A 27,389-nucleotide genomic window follows, 5' to 3' on the forward strand; every position below is an offset into this window, starting at 1 on the left:
ATCATGGAATCTAGACGAACATGGAATTAAGACAAACACAGAATTGAAAGAATTATATACATTCTTGCTTTATTGTCATATTTGTTTTAATATAAAACATATACATAATTATAACATTGCCTCAATAGAACTAATAATGATCACCACATTTTGCCTACTCTACAAGTACAAAGGACCTGAAAGAACATCAGGCTTTGCCAGCTGTCAATGCAGTGTGTGTGCGCGTGTTTTCCGTGGTGGTTGTGTGGCAGTGTGTCTAGGGGAACTCCACCTCTTTGTTTGGGCCACTGTTATTGTAATCATAACGGTGGTCCGTCGCTGCTAAATCGTGATGTACCGCCGAAGAAAAACTGAATATTTTTATGAAACACAATTTTGTTTTACAAAGCTGAGTGCAGTGAACATTCAGGTAGTTCACTATCGCACAAGCGTCAGAGCAGAGCAACAACGTTCTGCACCTGACGTTCGGAGAATTAAACTAGCGAGTGAGGTCAGAGAAACGCAACTGGCTGTGGTCTGTGCATGCACACGTTTCTGTTAAACTGTCAGTAAGTGGCTGTGTTACTGATATAAAGAGCCATCGTCTAAGGGACAACCAAATGTAGCTAGCTAGCTAACTGTCACAATTCAATAGCTACAATCGACTACAATAGATTAGCATCATGTAGGCAACATTAGAGATTACGCAGCAACAATAAGACCACCGGTTTAAGTTTTTTGCCTTCAAAATAAAAGTCTGTGGGGAAACGTTATATACATTCGGCAGCAACAATAAGACTTCAAAATATAAGTCTGCAGTGTATGTATAGTGTGTATTCAGTACATTGTCAAAGGAAAAACTGTGGAAAAATCTAAAAGAAAAAAAAATACTTTTTCAATAATTCTTTACATAAGGTAAATAATATTATAAGGTGGAGCACATTGAAAATTTGTTAGAATTTAAGTAAGTTAATGTAGAGGCCATTACCAATTCAAAAATATCCTATTTTGATGTTATTAGTGTTGTTAATCTGCTTGTGGTGAGGGATTGTGTTATAAATCAAACCAAATTATATTTATACTAGAAAAAAATCCCTGTGCCAAGTTAAATCCTACTTCAGAAGTGCAGCTGAATGATTATCTGATTTCTACACCTACTGACTTAAACAAAAATGTATAATCGTCATTAACTCTTTTATTTGGATATTCTTAACATACCATCTACTAACACTAACTCAGACTTTAAACATCCTATCCCTAAGCTAAACCCTTATGCTAACCTTACCCTAACACTTAACTCAGAACTTCACATTAGCAAGCATTTTTATTTTTTTTTATAGTATGGGTATCTGTACAACATCTACAGATGGTCTTGATTATTATAATATAGTGTAACCAAATCATGAATTATATTTTCTGGAAACAAATGATAATGAAAATATATTAAACTGAGCCGGAACGAAAAAAAGCAACCTCAACCCCGATTGGAAAACGGATTTCTGATGTGAGGCCGACACCATGAAACCATAAACCCTCCTCATAAAAGCTATTGATTATACAGTGACCATATTCTTTTTTCAAATAGTGTGGCCTTATTTCATTGACCAAGGACAGTCACGGTTGACCAAAGAGGAGTAGATCCTATATCATTAAGAGCCCTATATGTAAATTGGACATATGGAGAAAGAAAAAAATAAATAATGTGACACCATTCAGAAAAAGAAACTAAGAAAATATTGATTTCTAGTATCTCTCTCTGTCGCGTTCACACAAAAGGCCAAAAAGCACTTCATAACCGAAGGCCGCATATAGGCTTTGTGGTGCCCTAACCTTCAATACCCCAGACATGTCTTTACACAGCAGAGAGGACCATTAGCAATCAATACGCTGTCCTCCCTAAAGGCTTTGCATTGGAAATTGCACAGTGGAATGATCCATTAGCATTCTTGGAAATACATAAACATGAGTTGGGCAGGGGCGAGGTGCAATCTCCAGTGACACATCCGCTTGTCAGTAGTATGCAGTATATTGTGATCAGACTGGTTTTGAGGGATAACAGCATTTGCCTTCTAATAAAAGCTGTCCATTTGATGAACACTGCACAATCTGTCCATTTGATGAACACTGCACAATCTGTCCATTTCACAGAGGCTACACAATCTGTCAGTTTGACAGAGACTAGACAATCTGTCCATTTGACAGACATCACAAAATCTGTCCATTTGACAGACATCACAAAATCTGTCCATTTGACAGAGGCTACACAATCTGTCCATTTGACAGAGGCTACACAATCTGTCCATTTGACAGACATCACAAAATCTGTCCATTTGACAGACATCACAAAATCTGTCCATTTGATGGAGACTACAAAATGTCAATTTTAAGGAGACTACAAAATGTCAATTTTAAGGAGACTACAAAATGTCAATTTTAAGGAGACTACAAAATGTCAATTTTAAGGAGACTACACTGTCTGTCCATTTGACTAAGACTACACAATCTGTCCATGGAGGCAGTGCGATAGAATATATATTTAAATGATTTCAAAATTCCAAGGAGAACTCTTAAAAGAACAACCACAGAGTCAACACTCAGCATTCCAGTAAACAAACACGCAGGCAAGCAATAACAGGACGTCTGCAATGTCCAAATTAGGACAGATTACAGTATACATGACAATGATTGTGCCAAAAATACTACTTCTCCTTTTCAATTCCACATGACAACCTCCAGAGGGTTCAAACAGCATGACTCACATTTTTTCTCCTGATCAATCTTTAAAAGGAAGCCGTTGGTCATTAAAAGGTCCCTAAATTTGATGCCTATGTTAAAAGCTTTGAAATGACCCCTCTCACCCCAACTCCTTTTTAAAGGCTTGAGCCCGTTGCAGGCTTGGGGCTGGTGGCGGTGGTGACCGGAATCTTCCATTAACCACCCGTTGGCGCGGGGTTAACAGCTTTCATTGAAAGGCTACCTGGGTAGCGTGACCCCAGTAAATGATGATGAGGTACAGCTGCCTCCTTTTTGATAAGCGGAAGGGTCCACCCGACTGTGCCGCAGCCACCCCCCCCCCCCCAAATCTCCCTAAGCCGGCCTGACGAGCAGCCCCGCACATGTCCTAATCTCTTCAGGTCAGCCAGCACTCGCAGGCATGCACGCAGAATCACGGCACCAAACATGCAATTTGCACTTGGTAATAACACGACCATCTGCTGAGGGGAGCAGTTACGGTGATTACCGTGGCAATAAGGCTGTGACCATTTCCTGTATTTAATGGATAGGGGGAGGCACTGCAAATATCCCTGACCTGAACAGTCTGTAATGTAACAGTGTCTCCTTTTACTACGAGCACACACATATTTGGACACCGACGCATGTAGACAAAACGCAACAGTTGGTCATTAGTTTAATGTACACACACAAGCTCCTGTTGAAACTGCTAAGAAAGCTTCCTGATGTTCAGAGCTGAGGCGGTGGGGCGCATAGGATGTGTGGTAGCGGGATCTCCACTACTGAATTCCGTGACCTCGGAATTATGTGAGGCTCTGTAAATCACCAGGACAGGGTTTCCCCCAGCTCCGTTGATCCTGTCCGTACCTTTTTTTTCCTTCTCTGCACTCCTTTTCATGTTGTGAGCAGTCTCTGGCAGAATGAGGGGTGAACCTGGTGGCCTTTTGAAGTGCGCGGATTGGAACATACCAAGTCCACATGGCAAGTGGGGGCAGGTGGGGCGGAGTAAGAAGGCAATGGATTGGTGGGGGAGGTGGGGGGTAAACTGAAAATACATTTTGGGGAGGAAAAAACGAGACGCTTAGGGATATGTTTACAGTTCCAATATGCAATGTCAGGTCAGGAGGATGAACTGGTAAAACTAGGGGTGATTACACACAGGTCAATCTACGGCCCCAAAATAAAATGACAATAATAAATACATACATTTTGTACATTCTCTACATACACACACATTTATTGTTTGACCCTTCACTCTTTTAGTGACTTTTTTTGTGGTGTTTTCTACCAACTGAGAAATATGGGACCATATTTATTTTCTAAATGTAATATTTCTTAATGTTAGCAATTTGGTATGTATGTTACAGCACTACTGTGTGTGGATAGGGCCAGGTGACAAAGCCAAAATATATCAATAGTATAATATCAAAGTACAGTATATTTCAAACAAAAAATGATATAGTACAATACGGTAACAGCTGGTAGATGAACAAAACAACTATGGAAATTGTAATCGCTGTTTATTAACTTGATATTACACTTAAACTGCTTAGCCTAAATATACTAAAGTTGTGATGAACCTGCCTTGAAGAGGACCTGAGTGAGGAGAATTGGAAAAGTCAGTTCAAAAGTCTTCAAAAATTAAACGCCACCTCCATGAGAACAATCTATTTGGATGTCTTTCTAGATGAAAGCCACTGCTGAAATCAAGTGAAACACCTCTAGAATTAGATAAACATCAATGAAACATTTATTGAACCCGGATTGTGTGCTGGTTGCACCCTGGACGTTACTGGATGGAGGACCTGTAGGGGGCACTCTTCTTTCTGTCAAAATATCAAATCCCAATCCCCTAAGGCAGTAATGCAGACATTGCTTTGCATTGGGTGCTGTCGTTTGGATAGGTCATTAAACATTGGTCAGTAAAGGTCTCACGGCACTGATCGTTTCATTTCTAATCGGTTCTCCTACCCACACTGAAACCTAATGATCCCCAGTTCCATTCAGCATTATAGTGTCAAATAGGACATTTCAGACAATCCCATTTTATGGCTTTGCAGCTCACATTACAAAGCTTGTTTCACAACTCTAAGCAGCGTTAAGGAAGATGAGATTTTATGAAAACAATACCGACCAAATAAAAACTAAACAACACATTTGTTAACACGTTCAACAGTCATGTAATGACAGAGGGATGACTGAGACAGGCAATGTAAATACAGGTCCTGACTTTGTGGTCATTAAACATCCCATGGCACTGATCATTAGAGTAATGGTGTTAACCCTGGTGTCCTGGCTAAATATCCAGCCCTCGTATCGCCATGGCTACCTTATCATTCCCAGCTTTTAATTGGCTCATTTAGCCCTTCTCCTCTCCATAACAACATTTTAGAAATAATATAACTGTAAAGCAACTAAAGGTACTAAGAGTATGCCATCAATCATTTTTGTAAGTCTTTCTGGATAACAGTAAGCTTAAGTGATTGAAATGTATAATGTAAAATAAGATCATATTTAGACACAAGCCGCGTTTCCACTGTTAAGCAATTTCTGCCATCTTGAAAAATATGTGTTCCAGTTAAAAATATTAGCTGACTTGCAATTCTCATGCATGGCAGAACGACGTAAAGACAGAAAGATGAGAACGGTGTTTGTCAACCATCTGTGCATAGTCTTGGAGGGACAAGTATTTTGGAATTAATTATTATTGTATATTGCTGAAGTCTGTAATGACATGCTCTTTGCCTTGGTCAATCTCAGCTCCTTCAGTACAAAACCAGGGTTGGGCAATATTGCTCTGACATACAAAGATGTGAAGAAGAGAAAAAAGGGCTGAAATTCACACAGAGGAAGAGATGTATACCACAGATAAGAAATGGATTGTTGTGAAATAGATACCCCTTATATTTTCCCCAGGCATTCTTCTACCTTCATATGGCTTTTCATGGTGGTTATTCAGACGATAAATAATAAAAAATAAAACAAATGCCCTGCAACGGTTTTACCCCAGCCCTCAGCCAATTAGAAAGGCAGACAAGACGCTGGAGGAAATAAGAGACATTTCACACCCCCGCCCTTGGGACATTCCATTGAGTTTCCCCATCAGAGTCTGCACTGTGCCGGCACAGAGCGGACGGTTCCAAGAGCAAAGGGAGGGGGAGGTCTGTATTGTCTGAGTTCTATACCTCCCTATGAACTTCCTGTGCAGTGTTCCTATTCTGTCTACTACTGAGTGTTTGTGCACAAACAACAGCAATTCTACATGTCTTTCACCCCATGCCTGTCCTCTCAACCCCTGCTGCAAAACGGAAACAGTGTTTAGATCACGTTCTTGTTCCTCTTAAGTCAAATTCATACAATGCCGAGATGGAGAAAGAAAATAACAGACGGACCAGAAAGAGAAAGATGAGAGAGAGACGAAGGAGAGAAAAGAAAGAAAAAGAAAGCCATAAAAAAGAAAGAGAAACGAGGGAGAGAGAGGTGGGTGAGGACAATGGAATATCTGTCTCTGTCTGGGGTTTTCAAGGGTTCCCATTACAGGAGGGTCATGTTGTGTGACCTGCAAATATCATCTGCTATTTATCGCTGTCACACTTCCACCGAAAATACGTGCCGCTAAACCACACCGCGATAGAAAGGATTATGTGGTACAAAACGCGTGTAAGCGCATAAGGGCGAGCGACGCATAACGCTGAGATAAGGAGCACAAGTGGTTAACTGCAGTACATTTCCCCGGCTTCTACTGGTTTTTGTCATTGTTTTCCAGATTGATGTTCCCCGTGGCAACACAGAGGTCAGGGCGCGCTCCATTAACATTACGGCCAGTGGAGGGCTCGCATTGGCCACAGGAATTGCAGTATAAAAATGTCCTTAGGTAAAAAAGGGCATAATGAATTCCAAGACTATAACTCAAGCGTCAAGCCAAGTAGCTGTGCTTTTCAGACAGTGTCTATGGGGTGGAGTGAAACGCCTGAAATCGACTTCTCAGGAATGCCACCCGCCCAGCTAGTTCGCTCGCAGCTGCTGTTGTCAGCCAAGTCGGAGAGAGAAAAATAATGAATGAATCAATGGGAAAGCATGGCGGTGCATCGCTGTTCAAGAGAGAACCCAATACGTCCCTCGGCATGCAAAACCAAACTGGTTGGCATTTGCATTTTTCCCACAATTCAATTAGCACGGTTGTCAGCCGCCTGGGCCCGTTCACATGCCATCCAACTGAGACTGGTGCCCTGTGACTTGCGTTGCCCTTCCTAAGCTTTTTTTTGGGGGGGGGAATGAATGTGGCCCCCGTCCCCTGCCAGCTATCCCCCAACATAACGCTCCCACACACATTCAGCCTCATCAACATGGCGCACCACTCGGTTCGACTGAAACGGGTCCTGCTTTAAATCCAACATGAAACACTGGCCTCCGAGGGGCCACGGAAAGGTATTTATTACCTTGTTGTGACACAATGGTGTACAAAAGGAGTGTGCGAAAAGGGACGTTTGCTACACATACACCAACACACATTCTGCAAGTAATCTTTTGTCGAATCCAGTCCAGAGCCTTTTCACCTCCACGCTAGGGTATTTCAAACACCCAACACCCGTAGCAGCACACCGCCATTGTGTTTTATAACTTGGTTTTGCTAGTCTTTCGTTGGTCTATTAACTAGTAATTAGAGAATATAAACAGTTTTCTTCCCCATGATAGTCTTTGACAATGCACCATGTGGTTTGGACAACATCACACTGCTTTACCCACACCCGCACTTGTTTGTCCTTCCACACACACTCCAAATCTTTTCAACCTCCTAAGACCTGAGCTTTGGAGCAGGAAGCGTAAAATGTCCACATATGTGGACACCAGGTCGCAGGAGGTTAAAATTGGCAGTAAATGTTTTGTTAGTATGACTGTATAGAAAGACAAACTGGGAGCATGAGATACACTCCCATAACAAACTGAAATGATCTTACAAATGTTACTCTTTTAATATTCTATTGAAATGCTGGGATGCACTAACCAATAAGAGAAATTTCTCTCTGACATTTCTTTGCTTCTTAATCTTCAAAAGTGCAATTTGTAGGGTGGGCTGAAGTCTTCTTCAACCCCCCCCCCCCCCCCCCCCAAAAAAAAAAACAACCTGTGAAACCTTCCTGGTCAGAGCAGAGAGAAGCAGTGAAAAACAATAGAACCAGACATAAGGCAACTGAGTGCCCACAATCTCCAAATCAAATTAGCTTCTCTGGCTGCAGTTTCATGTCTTTTTATAGGGCCCCTACTGCATCTTTTATCTCATTAATGCAAGAAATGTAATCTCCTCCAAGTAAGGCAGCGAGAGAGAGAGCAGGAGAGGTGCACCATATGGTTGTCTATGGAAAGAAAAAGAGACGCTGGACAGACAACGGTTTTGTGTTCAAAATAATAAAAAGCAATATGGCTGAATAATGCAGTGCAACATTCTTACATTCCTGGAATACTGGTCAGGCAGCGGCAATTAGACTAAACTGAAGTCGCCTGAAACCATGATGTCATCTTTCAGGTTCTGAATCCACTCAAACACTCAATGGGACCTCCTCATGCGCTTGGCGCAGTCATAACCATCGCCTGTTGCCTCTCCGTTCCCTTTCATTTGGTCAGTAACACGCACCAATGCAACTCAACTGTAACACAGTGACAACTAGTCCTACTGGACTATCACAGTGGAAATCGGGAGTTGCAGACCCGCTATCAGACATGTCAGATCTCGCTGGGGGCTCTGTACTCGCAGCAAGCGAGTCAGTATCCTTTATGGAAACGTAACAGATGAAGAATAACCCGTGTCAGAAATCTGCAGGTTTGAATAAAAAAAAAAGTGACATGATTTATGCCAGAGTTCACTGGTGTAGGGGAAACAGATCTGTGTTTTGATGGACAGCTGGTGTACAGCAAGCTATAAAGCAAAGCGAGGGGAGACAGGCCGGATTAAAGATATGATTTCCTGGAAGACTGATGAGGACACTGCCGGCCCCGCAGACAGAGTGAATGAACCCCCCTCAGGAAGCTGCGGTCTGGCCGACTCCAAACGTGGCAACATTATTTTCTGGAGCGACGCCTTTGTGTACTCTGATTAAGTGATGGAGATAAACCACCACTCGCTTATGTCGTCAATTACTCCCCGGCAACCGTTTTGAAGGTCAGCATGGAGCCCACAGTACAGTAGTCTGTCCCCTCCCTCATCACCCTCACAGTACAGTAGTCTGTCCCCTCCCTCATCACCCCCACAGTACAGTAGTCTGTCCCCTCCCTCATCACCCTCACAGTACAGTAGTCTGTCCCCTCCCTCATCACCCTCACAGTACAGTAGTCTGTCCCCTCCCTCATCACCCTCACAGTACAGTAGTCTGTCCCCTCCCTCATCACCCCCACAGTACAGTAGTCTGTCCCCTCCCTCATCACCCTCACAGTACAGTAGTCTGTCCCCTCCCTCATCACCCTCACAGTACAGTAGTCTGTCCCCTCCCTCATCACCCTCACAGTACAGTAGTCTGTCCCCTCCCTCATCACCCTCACAGTACAGTAGTCTGTCCCCTCCCTCATCACCCTCACAGTACAGTAGTCTGTCCCCTCCCTCATCACCCTCACAGTACAGTAGTCTGTCCCCTCCCTCATCACCCTCACAGTACAGTAGTCTGTACCCTCCCACATCACCCTCACAGTACAGTAGTCTGTCCCCTCCCTCATCACCCTCACAGTACAGTAGTCTGTCCCCTCCCTCATCACCCTCACAGTACAGTAGTCTGTCCCCTCCCTCATCACCCTCACAGTACAGTAGTCTGTCCCCTCCCTCATCACCCTCACAGTACAGTAGTCTGTCCCCTCCCTCATCACCCTCACAGTACAGTAGTCTGTCCCCTCCCTCATCACCCTCACAGTACAGTAGTCTGTCCGCTCCTTCATCACCCTCACAGTACAGTAGTCTGTCCCCTCCCTCATCACCCTCACAGTACAGTAGTCTGTCCCCTCCCTCATCACCCTCACAGTACTCTCCTCCCTACCCACTCTCACAGTACTTCCCGCTCAGCTTACTCCAATTTCACCTCCACGTCTTGTTGCATTCTTTTCTCTCATCTAGACTTTTCTTGCATGTTCTATTTTTTGTTACCCCTATGGGTACATTTGCGACGGGTAGAATATAACAGCTGTGGTCAGGGGGAAAAGGTATGAAGGTATTTGGCTTCAGTGTTCAGTAGGTAAGGGAAGTTCCTAATTAAGACCTAAATCACCAGTAGAAAGGAGTTAATTTAAGTCTAAATTAGAAAAGTCCCTCACCTGGTGAACACAGTAAAGTACTGGTGAACACTGGCAAAGTACTTGCACTTTGTCCTTTTCATACAGGGGCTGGATGAGGTAACCGCTGCATGTACCAAATCCGGTCCTTGCGATGAACTAATTCATTCTTGGTTCCAGGGTGTTTACGCAGGAAGGTCCAGCATCCAGAGCACTGTACTCAGGGTAAATTGGGACAGCATCATCGGGTTCCTGCCCTCATCCAGGTGCACTGCATTTACAAAACACTCCACCATCACATAACATGGCAGTGGGCACCCTTTCCGGTGCCTCCCCCATACTTCTCTGCCATGAGTTTCTGACCCTTGGTGCGCCGGTAATATATCATGCCTGGTAGAGTGAAACTCGCCCTCTGGCAATCCTCACCCATGTGCCCTGAGATCCCCCTTGTATAGCGCAATAACAGTGGTATAAATAGTGTCCCACATGGATATTAATATCTTTGGTGTGGAATACACATCAATCTTTTCTGTGTAGTCCCATCTCCCACTCGTGTCATATTTCTCTGCGTACCGGGGTGGAGATCTCTTGCCTACCTGTCAGACACTGGCTTCCTTAGATTTCTCTCCTGGCATTGGGGGTTTTTCATTCAGCATCGCCCCTTGTCTATCAACATTCACGACAGTAACCTGGAATTGAGTATGTAGCGTGAGGTGACAGTCTCAGATCCCAAGTCAGCCATTGGACAAGTCATGAGCGAGGCAACGAGTATAACTGAAATTGCTTCCGAGTCAAGGTCGCTTGTCAAATGTGATAACCTCAGTGCTGTGTCGTATGGGCAATGTCTCTCCATGGACAAATTGGTTAAATTCATACAAATTGGCCAAATCAAAATGGCCGACTTTCTGTAGCAGTTGCATGATGGATGGTTTTCATTTCCCCGTTTCCCCTATGATTTAAATGGGAACCCTTGCTGTCAGAACTTACATCATTTCTTTTTCCGGCCCCCGGGAGGTCGCACCGAACGATGCATACTCTTGAGGAGTGTGAATCTCAATATGTAACCGATGGATACACAAAATGTCTGCTTATTTGTGTGCCGCCAGTTTTAAATGGTAGCCCCATCTCACAGAACCCACCACAGGTCTCGGGCAACCCACGGGGGTCCTGTTGATTGCTTTACTGTGTGAGCAGTGGCAGACTACGTTGTGGGCGGCATAAGCGGCTCGCCGAGTTGAAGGGTAATCTCGCCCAGCTCTGCATGGGAGGCATCAGGAGACCTTTCAGAAGAGGGGAAGACCAAGGAACAGGCAGCCAGGACTCTACATGTTAGAGACACAGAGAACGGACTTCATTTGCTGTCTCTTTCATACACACACACACACACACACACACACACACACACACACACACACGCGTTTAAAGTTGGGAAGGGCACACACAAATGGGATGAATAAGGTCAAAGTCCCACCAATCTCATAACCAGGCAGTGACACTGCGACAACAGTCCCTGGCTTTATCATCCCTCGCTCCCTCCCGCTCTCCCCTCTGTCCCCCGTCGTCCCTCTCCCTCCCGCTCCCCCCCTCCCTCCCATCCGCTCTCCCCTCCCTCCCGCTCTCCCTCCCTCTGCAGCATATCATCTTGAGTTCTCTAACACTGCAGGGACCATACATCAGTACAGGCATTCCTGCCCTGCCCCGCCCTGTCCCACTCTCGTTCACATGGACGAGGAGGGCACACCCATCGCATCACTACAACCAGGACAGGGACACGGCAAGGTGGCCATCACATCAGTGAGATGGGATCAAACGGGATTCAACCAATGCGATAGAAGACTGTGACGGAGTGGTGGAGAAATGCTGCGTGCCTCTAAGTGGAGCGGCTTTAAAGCCAGGATGGATGTTTTATGTGATACGTGGTGCTGAGAGTTTAAAAACTGTTTATAGACAGAACCCGACTGCCCACCTGATATGTAAACCTAAAGCATCACATCATCCGTTCAAATTCCCACAGGGAGAAGTCATCCAGTGGCCAGGCAACGGGAGCATATAGAGCAAATAGAGCAATTTGGAACTGGGCCAACATCCTGGCGACGTTCTCAATCAATTACTCATCACAACACAGTTTTCTTATCCGTGGTCAACCACATCCGTTTTATAGACTTCAACTTTTAATACCAAACTGCTGTTTAGATTGGAGTGCAAGGTGAGTTTAAGTAACAGCCATTAGTCTGTGAAGTGTTGGTGTGAAATTAACAGAAACATGCTAGGATGCAGCGATATTTCCCAATAGGACCTCACTAGCTCCGGTCTGGCTCTGCCCATCTGTCAGAACAAACCTTCCACTGGAAACAACAGTGGACTTGACTCAACATCTGAGTGGTCTGTCTACTAAACCAGAACATCTATATATTCTATGTATTTATATACTGATGTTCCGGACTGGTATCTCAAGTACGGCTGAATGTTACAGCCTAAAAAACAGAACTTCTAGAATTTTGGGGAGTAACGTGTGTGTATAATGTTATATATTTGTTCATTTAATTTCAATAAAAAACATGTTTAAGATGTACACAAGACACTAGGACAGTAACAACTTACTTTCTTAGAAGTGAACAACTGGGTTCTGTTCCTTAATAATGCAGTCTACTAATTAACCAATTTATTTATTTATTCTAATTAACAAAACATTTTCCAAATTCAAGTATACCAACAGCCATCCATTCATAACAGTAGCCTTCCAATAAAAACTAATTTTATATTTGTTTTTGTTATTTTGTATATTTTTTTAAAAAGGGAGAAATTCTGCTTATTGAGCTGGACACTATTTTCTGCTTGGTGCAGTGTTTTCAGGACACTTCCACTACTACTTGTCAACGATGACCATATGGTGTCTGAACATATTCTACTATCCCCATACTTGCACACCTGCTTTGAGGTGGCACAAGACGCAGTTGCTTCTATTACCACAACTCTTGCCCAACATGCATTGTAAATAGTGGTTTTCTGCTTGGGGTCCAACGTTTTGAATCGGAAACCAAACAATTGAATATGCCCCTTTCTTTCAAATGAATTGTTCATTGTATTGATGAACAGGGGGCAGTCATTTTGCGTGTGCACTGATATCTTGCATTCCTCTGCTCGTCTTTGCTTACAGAAAGCATGAATGAGTGTGGTGTTACGCTTAAACAGAACAGGAATTTCGTTAGCCAGTTGTAGTATCTTTTCACAACTATGGCCATCTCTAGCTAACATCTTTTGCAACTATGTAGCAATTTACATTAACACAAAAAGACATGCTCTAGCCGGCCGCGCCACACACCGCATGGGCCCGGCGTAACGTTTCTATTGTCCACGTCGCTGATGTCAACCGCATGGCCTCCAAAGGACCATTCAATAATTTAGGTTTGGCAAAAATCCCTGTGTTGTTTCGGGTCTGCTAGGATGTGCTCAATTCCCCACTGAGAGTGCCTTGTTGACACAGGGCTGGCCTCGGAAGACTTCAGCCTTTCAGTGGAGTCGGAGAGACGGATTACCTCAGATTGATGCAATATGCCTCACCTCTATTATTAGACGAAACCATTTGAGGCCTCTTCTTTCGAGATTCGTGTTACAGAAAAAGGTTGGGGAGGTGACATAGCATCAACATTTTCCCCCCCAAACGAACACAAACCCACACACACACATACCTTCCACTACTGGGCACTGGGACTCCCTGTATATAGCCACGCTATTTAAATTAATTATCGCTAGTATTATTCTACATATTGTTTAATTATTACTTTCTATTCCCATCGCTTCGATGTTAACTGCATGAAGCATCGGAAAAGTAAGCATTTCACTGTTAATCTACGAAGCAATTGACAAAATGTAATTGGATATGAAATGATCACTTTAACACTGCCCTTCAAACTCATACTTTAAGGCCACCAAGTCCTAATAAAAGAATATTTTCAAGCATATCAGTAATCTTAGTGTAATTTGTCCCTTATCGTGAAAATCAATTTGGTCCACATGGAAGATGTCCCATTTATCATGTCTTTGTGCTATAATTGACTACAGGAGCCATTTTCAACACATTTGTCAACGTGTGATAGAAGATAGAATGCCACTACATCAAGGCCAGGATATAAATATATATTTCAAGAAAGAAACCACGCTAAGGTCATGTTTGTTTGGTAATAAAAACGTCCACAGGTTGTGTCATGTTGCTCAGATAAGATGCCCAATCCTTTATGAGGTATTGAAACTTATGGCAGACTTCGAGGAAGCCTTGTCGAGGAAACATTTTCCATGACTTGCCAATCAAACGCACAAATGCTCACAGAGGCTTTTTTAGGACTATTTTCCCCTCAACATCAAGGAGATTCAATAGCTTGGAATCAGTCAATGACGGACATAAAATGATAACCCTGACCATCAAAGAGCTCTTTAGCCTCATTTATTCAAATTGCTCCACTTGAATCAGGTATATCTTCAATTGATAGATCTTTAAGGGAGGGAAAATCCTCTTGCTTGTGCAATGGCCTGGGGAAAGTCAATGCTGCTTGCTTTTCTTCAGTCTAGTCAGTGTACAGATAAGCAGGCATTAATTGAATGTTTCCTTTTAGCGATGTGTTGTCGTAGTGCAGAGGTTTCTCTCTTGTGTTTCCTTGGTACTTAGTCACCAATGTCGATATTTCTTTTCTGGGGAATTTAGTAGTAACGGCAGATTGCAGTGGATTTGTATAGTATAACGACATTGAGATTACAGTGGAATTAACATATTCTGTGCAAGAAATGGAAACAAGCAAGCTCGATAATGATCGCTGGGGCCCAGCATAGAAAATACAACACATTTATAAGGCTGAGTCATTCATGCAGGTACTTTTCTAATTATCCTCGTTCACCTCCTTATGACAGCTTATTAAGAGCCATGTTAAAAAAAAAAGTACTCGGTCTAGTGAGCTAAGAGCCGTAAAACATTATAACCTGACTTGACACAAGCAAATGTTCCTTAATCAGACCACTGCAAGTATCAACCGATCCAGACAATTAATAGTCATGTACACAGCATAGGGTTTAACATAATCTATATTAATTCAGAACAGGAAGGATGCCACGCCCCACCAAAGAAAACATTTACTTGAATAGCAGAAATATAGCATGAGAGACTGCAGAATTTTCTCTGCAGCTAAGATGGTGGCCTCTAAAGGTTTGGTTAGAATTTCACCACCCCACACACAAACACACATTCACCCATACACACAATCATTCATGCACTCATCCACCCATAAACACACCCTATGCTAATTTAAAAAAGTATTGGGGGAAACACTGTCCCCATATAGACACAGTAACATAGCGGTCTACACTAACCAAACACTGTCCGGCCTAACACAGTGGAGGGATTGCATAGCCAAAGAGCCTTCTTTAATCCTCGCTGATCTGATAGGATTAACACATGAAGACCACGCGGGCTCAGAAAGCCATGCCTCTGCCTTGATGCCTTCGGCTCGCCTAAAAGTTCGGTCAGATGGACTTGACGAGGGAAGCAGGCTTCAGGGCCAAATTGGTTGACCAGGTGAACCACACAACACAGGTGAATTTCAACTGGAAACCAGTTCGCTAAGGGGTTAAAGAGTCTAAATACTTAAACGTCACATCACGCCCACGGACATTTGTTTCTTCTCCACGCTGAGTATCACAAAGACCATTTCTAAATCACTAAAATGATCTAACCATCCTGATGGATCACTGAAAATTATGGGTTGAGACAGAGCAGGAAACATGGGTACATCAATACATAAAAAATTTATGAAGCCCATTTACACAGATACTTACAGATACCCAGCCAGAAACCCCAAACAGCAAGCAACAATAACAAACAGATGCAAAGCACCTAGGGAAAACTCAAAAGTAACCTAGAAGAAGTGTTCTTTTTAATTTGTCATTGCCTTAGACCAGTGTCTCCCAACCTTTTTCAGTTACTGTACCCCCAAACATTTTTTGCACTGCTTTCAGCACCCCTGAAGTACCCCCTCATGTTAATTTCACTAGTAAGTCTACGGTGTCATGAGTGTTTTCAAGTACCCCCTGTGGAGAGGCCAATTACCCCCAGGGGTCCTAGTACCCCTGGTTGAGAACCACTGCCTTAGTCTAATTGGATAGAGGTGATCCAATAGCTGGAGCTCATTTTGACATCACCACAAAAAAACATTTCCTTGATGGCAATCTCAGATGGAAGTACCTCTACAGTGAAGATAAACTGCAGTCATCCAGGGCTCTAAGTAGTGAGGCTTATACATTCAGCTGGCAGGATATCCTGAGAAACAATGGTAGAAATCCTTGCAGGTAGATTTGACTGCACACATTGTGCCCTATCTGATAGCAAATCGCATTCCATTGCCATCTCCTATTCTCAAGCTAAACCGTCAGCCGTGCCAATACAGGTATTAGCTCACCCCTGACTGACTTACTAGCAAACCAAAGATTTGGTGGCAGATGCTAGGAAAGGACAGCCACTATCCAATAGGCTATGTAAGGACACAAATCAAACATACACTTGAAATAGATTGTCAAGATGCCGCGGCACAGACCCCGCTCTCCACTCTGCTCAGAGACAGAGCAAAATGAGGATCAGAGGAGAACTGAAATAAAATTCAGAGGAGTCAGACCTGAAATAGCGTGAGCCTGACCTTCTTCTGCTTATTGGCAGCAGCAAAGTGGGCCTCTTCAATAATTAACTTCAATTAAGCAATCCTCCATCTCCTCACTTCTCCCTTTTTAGCCACTTTAAGCAGATTCTTCTCAAAGCTAATGGTGTTATAGGGAGCCAGTATTGAAACAGTCCAGGCACTGTTTGCCAAAGGGGATTGGGTGGGAAGAATGCTCCCAATTACATGGAATGTGGCTGAGGTAGCTGGCCTTAATGGATGGAGGTTGTTGCAGATAGCCTGACAAACAGCACAGTGAATTGAAGTCAGCTAAATGATCTATCCTACAAAGCATACCACAGACAGAAGCTTGTCCTGACCACACGGAATCGGTTCCCGGTTTTATAATACACTGAAGCCATTCTACCTGCAAAATGTAGCCATTATCTAGAAACGTACTTTGCTCTCTGCTTAGCAGAACAGCGTGGGTTGAAGAGCCAACGAGGGGGAATTGTTGACTACATGCACTTCTGGGTTAGGACAGAACACTTGGGGTCAGGTTCCCAGGGTAAACAAATTACTCACAAAATAGCTCAAATAGTCAGGCTAAACCAGCCTCTTCCGATAACAAACAACACACACACACACACACACACACACAGAGAGAGAGAAGGAAAAAAAAAAAAACAGCAAGAGAGAGTTTTGCTTTTCATTTCTCTCTGCAGACAGCCAGTTAGCAGCTTAGTCGTGGCCTCCATACATCGCCACGCGCCGGCCGAGCCTTGTCCTACAGCCATGCACTAAATCACATCCGTAAGCCACCGGGCCTATTATTAGTGCTAAGAAACACCTTTGAACAGGATTACAGGGGTAGTGTGGCTAGGAGGATTCACCTATTGGCAGTATTTTCTTTTTTCCCCCTCATCCACCGTGCTCTCCTGAACCCAGTTGAAATATCATTAATCAACACGCCCTTCGCTCAACATAGCCTACATGTTATTAGACCGAGCATGTTGGCCGACACAGCATGATATTTACGAGGGAAACACTGCCGGGCTACGATCTAGAATAGGCCACTGAATGTCGGCTTTAATTAGTCGGGGAGGATATTATTTTCAAGGAAGGACGTCTCAAATGCCGCTTTATTTGCATCAATTAAACAGCTGTCACCAAAAAGATGGGACTGAAATTCTTACCAGCAATCCCAGTCTATTCCAGATCCACAGCTAATATATTTTCTGAGGTGGTATGTGTGTTACATCCCAACTGGGACTCCCTCAAAACCGCGTGCTAATAATACGATCGCGGGGATATACAGTGTCCTTTAATAGACCACATCCAGTTCAAAGATAAGCTCAATAGCCAAAGAAAGAACAATGGCATCACTGTGCAAAAGGCGGGATGCCATTGTGGTTGATCCCGATTAGTTACACACAACACCAATTTTGTCTGGCTGTCTGGGCTGCTGGACAAGTAGACGATGCATCAAAAATGTATTTTTTACATTTTTCTATTAATTACAATAAAGTACTAATTTGTAAATATCCAGGGCTGTCAAGTAATTTAGACACATTTACTAAATGCTCTCTGTCAGCTAAACCCACCAATACATCACTCCAGCAGTCTGCCCACTTTGTCTTGTTCTCTCCTCCAACCCTACACTGTCAGCCCCCTCCAATGTCTTATGGTCTCCAACCCTACACTGTCAGCCCCCTCCAATGTCTTATGGTCTCCAACCCTACACTGTCAGCCCCCTCCAATGTCTTATGGTCTCCAACCCTACACTGTCAGCCCCCTCCAATGTCTTATGGTCTCCAACCCTACACTGTCAGCCCCCTCCAATGTCTTATGGTCTCCAACCCTACACTGTCAGCCCCCTCCAATGTCTTATGGTCTCCAACCCTACACTGTCAGCCCCCTCCAATGTCTTATGGTCTCCAACCCTACACTGTCAGCCCCCTCCAATGTCTTATGGTCTCCAACCCTACACTGTCAGCCCCCTCCAATGTCTTATGGTCTCCAACCCTACACTGTCAGCCCCCTCCAATGTCTTATGGTCTCCAACCCTACACTGTCAGCCCCCTCCAATGTCTTATGGTCTCCAACCCTACACTGTCAGCCCCCTCCAATGTCTTATGGTCTCCAACCCTACACTGTCAGCCCCCTCCAATGTCTTATGGTGCTGCAACACTTGTTCACTCTCCCCAACGGCTCTCTCCTCAATCATATTATCTCTCCCATCTCCGAAATCCTGACTCTTCCACCCTACTCTCCGCGCTTTCCAAGTACTACGACTCTCCTGTCCTCTCGGCCAGCATGCCCATTCCCTCCAGGTCCATGGCTAAGTGACTCACTACAAGCTCACAGGACTGAAAAATGTAGGAAATAAAACTTCAGAATAACCTGGCATCATCCTTCCAATCCTTACTTGCTACATTCTCATCCTCCCAGTCTGCTTCTAAAGCCACCTTCTATCATTCGAAAATTCCAGGCTACTTCCTCTAACCCCAGGAAACTCTTTCCCAGCTTCTTCTCACTGCTTTACTCTCCACCTCCATCCCTGCCAAATTCCCTCTCTACACATGACTGTCCTGTCTTCTTCAAAAGAAGGTTGACTATATCCTTACCTCATTCACTCAGCCTTTCGGGCCCACTGGTCCCTCACACGTCAAACATAGCCACGCCTTAACAGCTTTTGCCCCTCCTCGTACTAGATGATATCCTGTACCTATGGATGGCTCGATGTCCAACATCATGCCCTCTTGACCCTATCCAGACTCTCAGGAAACAACCCATTCCTCACCTCCCTCATCAACTCTTTAATGAGTACTGGCTGTCCCAGCGTACTTCAAGATGGTCAGAGAAGCTTCGCTCTTAAGGAAAACGACAGAGACCCCCATGATGTCAAAAACTTCAGGCCAGTATCCCTCGTCTTTCCTTTCCAAGACACCTCTCTCAGAACAATCTCCTCAACCATAACCAGTCAGGAAGACTGAGCTGGTCTTCTTTCGCGGAAAGGCCAGTCCGCTCCAGGACATGTCCACCGTGGTTGACAACAGCACAGTGTCCTCCCCCCAGAGTGCAAAGAACCTCAGCATGACCCTCAACAACACACTGTTGTTCTCGCCTAACATCAATTAATGCAGCAGCCATTCTTCCAAAGTACTCCCACGTCACCCCGCTTCTTCCCACTTTACACAGGATTCCAGTTGAAGTTCAAATCTGCTTCGAGGCTGCGATTCCTGCTTACACAGAAACCAGAGGAGCTTCTCTTCCAAACTCTCAGGCAAAGCTCAAACCCTAACCCTACCTGGGTTCCATGTTGAGCCACCCCTGGGCTCTTTGCTGTCCCACCCCATCTGGGCGGTTCACAACCCACATAGTCAAAACTCTTCTCTGACCTGGCACCTCTATGGTGGAACCAGCTTCCCTTAGAGGCTAGCATTGCCACCCATGTCTGCCGTCTTTTTATTATTTGTATGGTCTTCTCTCCAGCAACGACCTTTGCCAATAACTAATTCATTGATTAGAATGCACTTACTACTCCACGGTATGGTTATTCCACCAAGCCCTTTTACAGTGTCGGTACTTAATGTGAGGATAAGAGCGTTGGCTATGTGACTAAAAAGTTTATGTTTAATTATCATCAGCATTCAAGTAATAGGCACACTCAACAAACTGAAATACCGTAGGTGTTGTAAAAAACAAACATGTTTCAGTGTTGACAGTTCAGCAAGCGACCGGACTGTTAACTTCAAAACCTGAAGGCTAAGCTACAAAGAAAATTTGCAACTAAGTATCTCAGATCTAGATGTGTTCCCAGCTTGACAAGGATCCCATGGTGAATCCAAAAGTCTGTTGCCAGGGAATACAAACAGATAAGTTCTCAAATAAAATGACCAGTGCAAATGCATAAGGGAGAGTAGAGAGGAACCAATCTTTTCATGGGATTGGAGGGAGAACATTTACAATGATGTTCATCCATTTTAAAAGGACATATTTAACGCAGTAGGGAATATACTGTAGAAATGATATATCCACTCTCCCTGCCTTGTACCACAAAAAACAGACACAGCTGTTCCAGGCAAAACACATTCCTAGATGTGAGACAGAAACTTGGCCAGCCAAAGTTCACATACCCACATAAACTGACACAAGCAGAAGTGTTGAACCACCTGGGCAAATGTGGCTTTATGGTTCATCAACTACAATCACGCAAGACAATTAAACACGCGCCTAAATATGATTGATGCAGCAAGGAGGTCTGGAAAACATTTGAGAATTGTAGATACTAACATGAGCGTATGTGAGCATCATTCACACTTGTGACAACCACAGGGTGACGGTCTATGCCTCGGTTAGTTTTAAGGCACTTGTTGGGGCACAACACATACTTTAGATGTTATCACCACAAAAGTGATGAAACTTGACTTCAGGAAAAAAAAAAATATATATATATATATTCATTTGGGTAGCTCGAGGATGCTATTCCCCAGAGATGTTTCGCTGTGAAAACCCCTCAGCACGCTTTCTTTATTCTTCTTCAGACCATTCCTGAGTGCTTGAAGCAACGGACTGTGCTTTCATCAGTGGAGTCCAAAGCAACCAAACAGACTTGGGCAGAAAATTGGTTATGATACATCGCTTCCATAATGCATTCAATCTTAAAGCTTTTCAACTGAAAAAAAAGCTAAACAATCAATACATCATGATAGCTGAGCCAACTAAGGCTACACTGCAATCTACAAAGACGTAAAGGGTCAGGCTATGGCTTGAATGGAGTTAGTTGGGGTGGTCGGAGGCAGATGATGGGGATAGAGTCTGCTGATGAAATTGAAGAGGGTCTGATTTCTAAGCCAATGGTCTTCGCTTCTGTGTGGCAGTGCCTTGGGTGTTATCTCAGGAAGCTCACAACAAACTTCAGAATTGTAGTCCTCAATTAGACTTCCTCAATGTCTTCTTCCTGAAAAACTTCATGCAACTCTTGAAATAAAATCCAGTATACACAATGGTAAATGGCCATGGGAACATTTAACTGCCCAGACCACTGAAGCTACGTGAAGTTTCAATTTTGCAGCTACTTTTTAGGTGAATCCTGTCAATGAGTGCAATGCGTAAAGAGACAGAGCAGATGGCCTTCTTCATTTAAACTGTTAAAAAAAAAGTATTATGCTTAGTGTTAGACAGCTGTCACATCGTGTTTGTTTACAAGCACAAAATGACAACAGGCTAGGGCCTGTGCCACTCTAGTTACTGTATGGAATGCTGTTAGCCATGGAACTTATGTAAACTGTATAACGTGCTAAATGTTCCACATTTGTGCCTTCGGTTTGCACGTCTCAATCTCTAACACTCCTGAAGACACTGGGAAGTTGTTGTGATCATGCAAAGCCATGGCTGCACATTATACATCAAGAAATTGAAAATGGAGAAAGAAAATTATATCAAGCGGCTTGATCTTGAATGCTAATGTTAGCCACACTTGATTAGCAATTCAGCGCTACAAATACACAGCTGGAGAGGATTTATTTGGCACCTCTCATTTCTACGGCACTTCATAGTTAAATATTGGTAATTCATTTTATACATGTAACATGATTACCTCACTAAGTTATGTTGCACAAGAATAACTGACGTTAAGAAGCTTCTGTTTGCTTGTTGTGCTTCTTTGTAAACAAATCAACAAAAATTGTTTTGGTGAACTAGAGGCAAGCTTCATAATGTGAAAAAAAATGTATGTGAATTTTGCTTTATCTGCGAATGTTGATAACAGGTTTAATGTACTAATGTCCACATTTATTAAAAAAACTATGTGTTTTCCCATTACGATACTGGAAGTCATATTGTGAGTATTTCAAAATCCTACATACCCCAGGGTGTGTGTGTGTGTGTGTGTGTGTGTGTGTGTGTGTGTGTGTGTGTGTGAGAGTGAGTGTCAATGTCATTAAGAAGTTCCACAGGGGAAATGCAGATAATGAGCCTTTACTGCGGACTTTATGATAGCCATAATGAATTACTGCCCCCTCCATAAAATCCATTAAAGGCGGATATTAAAACAGTTTGAGCTCTGTACTGAATTACACCAATATCATATGACCACATAGCTAACAAGGGAAACTAATCAGAAACATATAGCCTAGGCTCCGGAAGACACTTTAAAAACTGCGAGAAGGGAAATGGGGGTTATTACAGTAAACAGAGGAGGTTTTGAATTCTCTCTGAGGTGATGAGGACTTTCAAAAACCTATAAAAATCACAATGACGCTCTCACTTATTTTAAGTATTGGCATAACATTTCCAGAGGTTCTGCATTGGACTGTATGTCATATAAAAAGAACACAAGGCCATACACTGAGCCCCGTCCCTGAAACCCAACAGTCAGAAGGTGTGGGCCCTTTACCATGAAACCAGCTCATTCATTATAACTGGGTATGCAACAATAAAAACACCCATGAGCCCCTGGAGAAGCTAAAGGGTACGCCACCTCCCTCACACAATACAGTATTAAAAACATGGAGGCGAGTGGGAGGACCACTTGTTGAGGTGGGTCTCACGCGGCAGAGCTGCAGTTGTGATATACGTCCATAATAACTAGGGGGCTTTGCTAGCAACAGAGCCAGATTAGAGCTGCGCTTCGGGACATAATTGATGCGCTCAGTCAGCAGTGTACAACATTAGGCCACTTGAGCTCGTTTTTCTACCCCCTTCTTTCGCAGTGATTGGACATAACCATCCATGAAATGCCCAATTTCCATCAGTATAGCCTGTGGTGGACCATCCGTAATGCCAGGCCATTGTGCCGCATTCTAAAAAGGGCCCTTTCCGTGTCTTTTGGGAATCTCAGAATCCACAGATTTGTTTTCTAAGGTGGTCAGGAATGCAGGGGATGTAGTCTAGTCGTTACATTCTATTGCCCGGCAGGGAATAGAAGGACAACAGCCAGTAATATGCAGTGCTCAAATACAAGAAAGAGGTAAATCACTAATAATTAATAATCAACGATGCGGACGAAAACATCCTTGGGAAACAGTGCTACAAAAGGGTTTGAACTTAACTCAGGACAACTAACACTGACCACACTAACTCAGAGTGAACCCATTTGATCGGCAGAAAGATTATACCATGTATGCTTTTACAGAAGTCACCCTACCGCATATATACATTCACCATTTTGAAGTAGTCCATCTGTGTTACGGAATGGTCACATAATCCATGCAGGAAGGATAATTAAATCATGAATTAAACCAGTTTCCCAAATTCTTTAACCTCCCAGGCTGCAAAAGATCTTTAAACACTACAGCTGCGTAGCATAGGTAAGCGCAAATACCAGAAAATGCACTCGTAGCAGGCCCCTGAGTTTGGGAAACCTTCATACTCATAAACAAATATTCCATTACTGAAGGCGGCAGTAAATTGCCAATCTCTGCCTCCTACCTGTTCAATCAGCACACTCCAGGTGGCAGTAGGCACACTTTAATTGTTTACCAACGCGTAAAAGTAGTAGTATAAGAAAATGTTACTCCTTGTACACTCAGACATCACCAACAGACAGGTACCATACTGCAAAATCTATAATTCCCCAGGAATTGCACACAGCACCTAAATAATGTGCAACCTCGAAACGAAGTGATGCATGAAACCAAAATCACAATTTTGTCACCCACAACTAGTTTAGCACAAAGGACGGTGGAAATGTCGTCCTCCTTACACCGAGTGAGGCAGACATTGCCATCGGTGTGATGTCATCCCACTGAGTTGACCAAGGTGGCAATAATGATGATGACGCTACTGATATAACTAGTCAAGTGTAAACCTCATAGTTTACCACGGAGCCATGTGCCAAGAACCCCAGCCTCAACAAGGGAAACTCTCTACTGCCCAAATGAATGGGAAGAATTCCGCAGAGGACCTTTGTTGTCAAGCTTGTCAAAATAGCGTTGGATGTTGCTAGAGTGTAACAAATCTTCCAAAGAAAACCTTGTAAAGTTTGCAACGCTGCCAGGCCTGTACAACACATCTGCCAACCATTTCAGGTGGAACCTGGAATTCATTAAGTATGGGAAGGACAATGTCTGGTTAAAACACAGACTTCCCCATCTCACATGTGAATTCATTGTATTGTGCTATTTTGCAGAACTGTATGCAAAACAAAGGTTTGAATTCGATTTCATGAGTAAGACTATTGTAATGTGGTTAAAACCGACAACCTGTGTTTATGGCCAAAATCATGTAACAGAAAAGTACACATTTAATTAGCCTACATTATGTAATGATAAGGGGTTGTAAAACTGTATGCTAATTTCAACTCCTTAGGGCCCAGATGTGAACACTGGTGTGATACTGCAACCACTTAAAACAGACCAGGAATCCCATCGGTGTTTACAAGAGATGTTGATAACCAGTCATTTTCCACTTTCACTTCACAGTTAGGGACAGATAATGTTTACCCCGCCCGCTGGGCTAAGGGGGGTGGTGGGGTATAGATGTCTCTCTTTTATACAGAATAACACCTAATAGAGCCTTTGGCTCCTCCCGGCATTTCATGTATACCTCAAGGACGATTCTTATTGTATAAGGTGTTTTTTTATACTGCGACATACACTGTCATTACGAGTAAAACGGATAAAGGTATATGCAGACGATGTCAATACGCACATAACCTACCTCAGTTTTTTCGATTTGTTTTCCTTCTTGTTGAGCACTCCAGGAACGCAGTTAGTGAGTTCGGTCCAATCCGCATGTAACCCGCAACTCCAGCCAGTGGAGAACCTCGAAAACAGCCAGGTCTCCTTTCTGTTGGGACGATAGCATGTACACTTTTTCTGTCCTGGTCTGCAATCACACGGAACTTCTAGCCTAACATTTTGTACCAGATGCCTGCCAAAAGTGGTTCCGCCAGTTTTCTGTATGTGAAGAAAAACAATCACATCTTCACCCTTTATCTCGAAATCAACGGTGCGTTCCAAATCCCTGACAGGGAAGTAGTACTTTTTCACATAATGGGGATCCGGAGTGGGGAAAATATCCGTGTTGTCCTCGGCGAGGTACCCCTGCGGAGACCCGAAGTTCATCACCCCAGGAGCCACGTACTGATATAAAATCAGCATGAAGAAGACGGATCCGACGACGATCAACAAAAATTTGCTGGTCCTCTCAACCATGTTCCCTCCAGTGCCGTTCATTTGCTACCATCTCCCAGATAACCGAAATGGGGGTACTTGGTACCTGAGCGTTGCGCTCTTCGTTTGTCCCTCCATAGACCGTGGCGTTCGAGCTCGTCAGAGGACCGCGTAGCAACGAGAGTTCGGGCTTGGATACATTGTATCTCTCGCGTTCAACCAGCAAGCTCAATCTGAGTAGGAAAATCCAAAACTGCGGATCAAGGGCGAATTTGATCCGTATTATATAGATGAACTCACGGCACTTTCGGCTCGTGCGGAATTGTTCGCAAAAGTAAGCAGCGTTTGAATTGTCTTCCCTCTTTACCACTGACTCTCTACTGGTGTTCTGTTGCTCTAGGACCAGCATGCACAGCGACACCCACTTCTCAACACTCATTCGCGTACATCACATCTCACACACGCAATAAAAGACAAGCTATACGTTTAATTCTTTGTGTAGAATACAACGCCCACAGTGAATTTCCTTATCCACAACTCTATGTTTAAGAGGCATTATACAACATATTGTACAACCTGTAGTATATGGCAGTGTATCTTCCCTATCTTACGTATTCATTTTATAATGAGTAACGGATTTATCCTGATGATATAAATCCACTGTGTCAGAAATTATGTAACTTTTATAATAAAATCGCTGTATTTGCTGTATTTCTGCTAATAACTTCAGTAAAAAGGTGTCATGCACCACAATATTTTGAGCATTTACGCTCCAAATTCAATGGATTTGCGAAAATTATGTCAGGCCTACAAAGGCCAATCGTGTACACACTGGTTTTACCACAAAAACATGCAGTTTTATGTAGTTGATATTCCAACTACAATGTCACACATCCGCAGTGTTCACATTTTCCAGAATAGGCCAATGAAATGCAATTTGCTACATATTTGTTACGGATTATATTCGTTTAAAGTAACTGTAAAATGTTTCCAGATGGCTTTGATTTTATGAAATACTATGAGCCATAATGATTTACACTGTGAGGGTTGAAAGTTGTCCTCACACAACATTCCAATGACGTTTGTTCAAAAGCAATGTTTTCTGTGTTGATATGGTGTGAGCATGCCAACAACAGAAATTTAAACCATAACAGAAATATAAAACATAGAAAGGTGTGGGTGTATGTACAGTATACAGGTCATTACAAATAATTCAGTGGCTTCAGTTCTGGAACCCCCTTTTCAGTAGATTTTCTGTGCAGGTGCAGGGAGAGCATCTCATTTCAGAAACCTTTTTCTTCCCAAAAGCAGCTTTCTTCGATTTCTCCCCATACCAAAAATAAAAAATACATATGAAATAAAGAAACATAAATCATATTAACAATTTGCATTTCCAACCAAAAGTGTTTGAAATACATTATACAAATGTATGACATCTTTCAATTATGTTTGTAAACGCATAGAAAAAATATTTGACCAATCAATTTTTGTTTAAAAGCATATATGCACACATTTAACATGTACAACAGTTCAAAACCACTTAGTTATTTGTCTGTTGTATTTGTCTGTTCCAAGCATACACATGGAATAACAGACAATTTCATGCTTAAACATTTTCTATCTTTTTCAGCAACTTTGCTTATATGGCAGCGTAACTATAAAGATGATTTCA

General features: G+C 43.2%; 1 protein-coding gene across 1 annotated transcript in view; it reads right to left on the bottom strand.

Annotated features, from left to right (window-relative positions):
- hs6st1b (heparan sulfate 6-O-sulfotransferase 1b) overlaps positions 1 to 26,271 on the bottom strand; it is a 70,979-nt gene extending 44,708 nt beyond the window's left edge. Inside the window, exon 1 of the mRNA XM_010899351.4 lies at positions 25,263 to 26,271. Coding sequence (XP_010897653.1) covers positions 25,263 to 25,780 — 518 coding nt within the window. The 5' untranslated portion in view covers positions 25,781 to 26,271. The remainder of the gene's footprint in view (positions 1 to 25,262) is intronic.
- Between the last annotated feature and the right edge of the window lie 1,118 nt (positions 26,272 to 27,389).

This window comes from Esox lucius, chromosome 21, assembly GCF_011004845.1.
Source record: "Esox lucius isolate fEsoLuc1 chromosome 21, fEsoLuc1.pri, whole genome shotgun sequence".
Taxonomy (NCBI): Eukaryota; Metazoa; Chordata; class Actinopteri; order Esociformes; family Esocidae; genus Esox; species Esox lucius.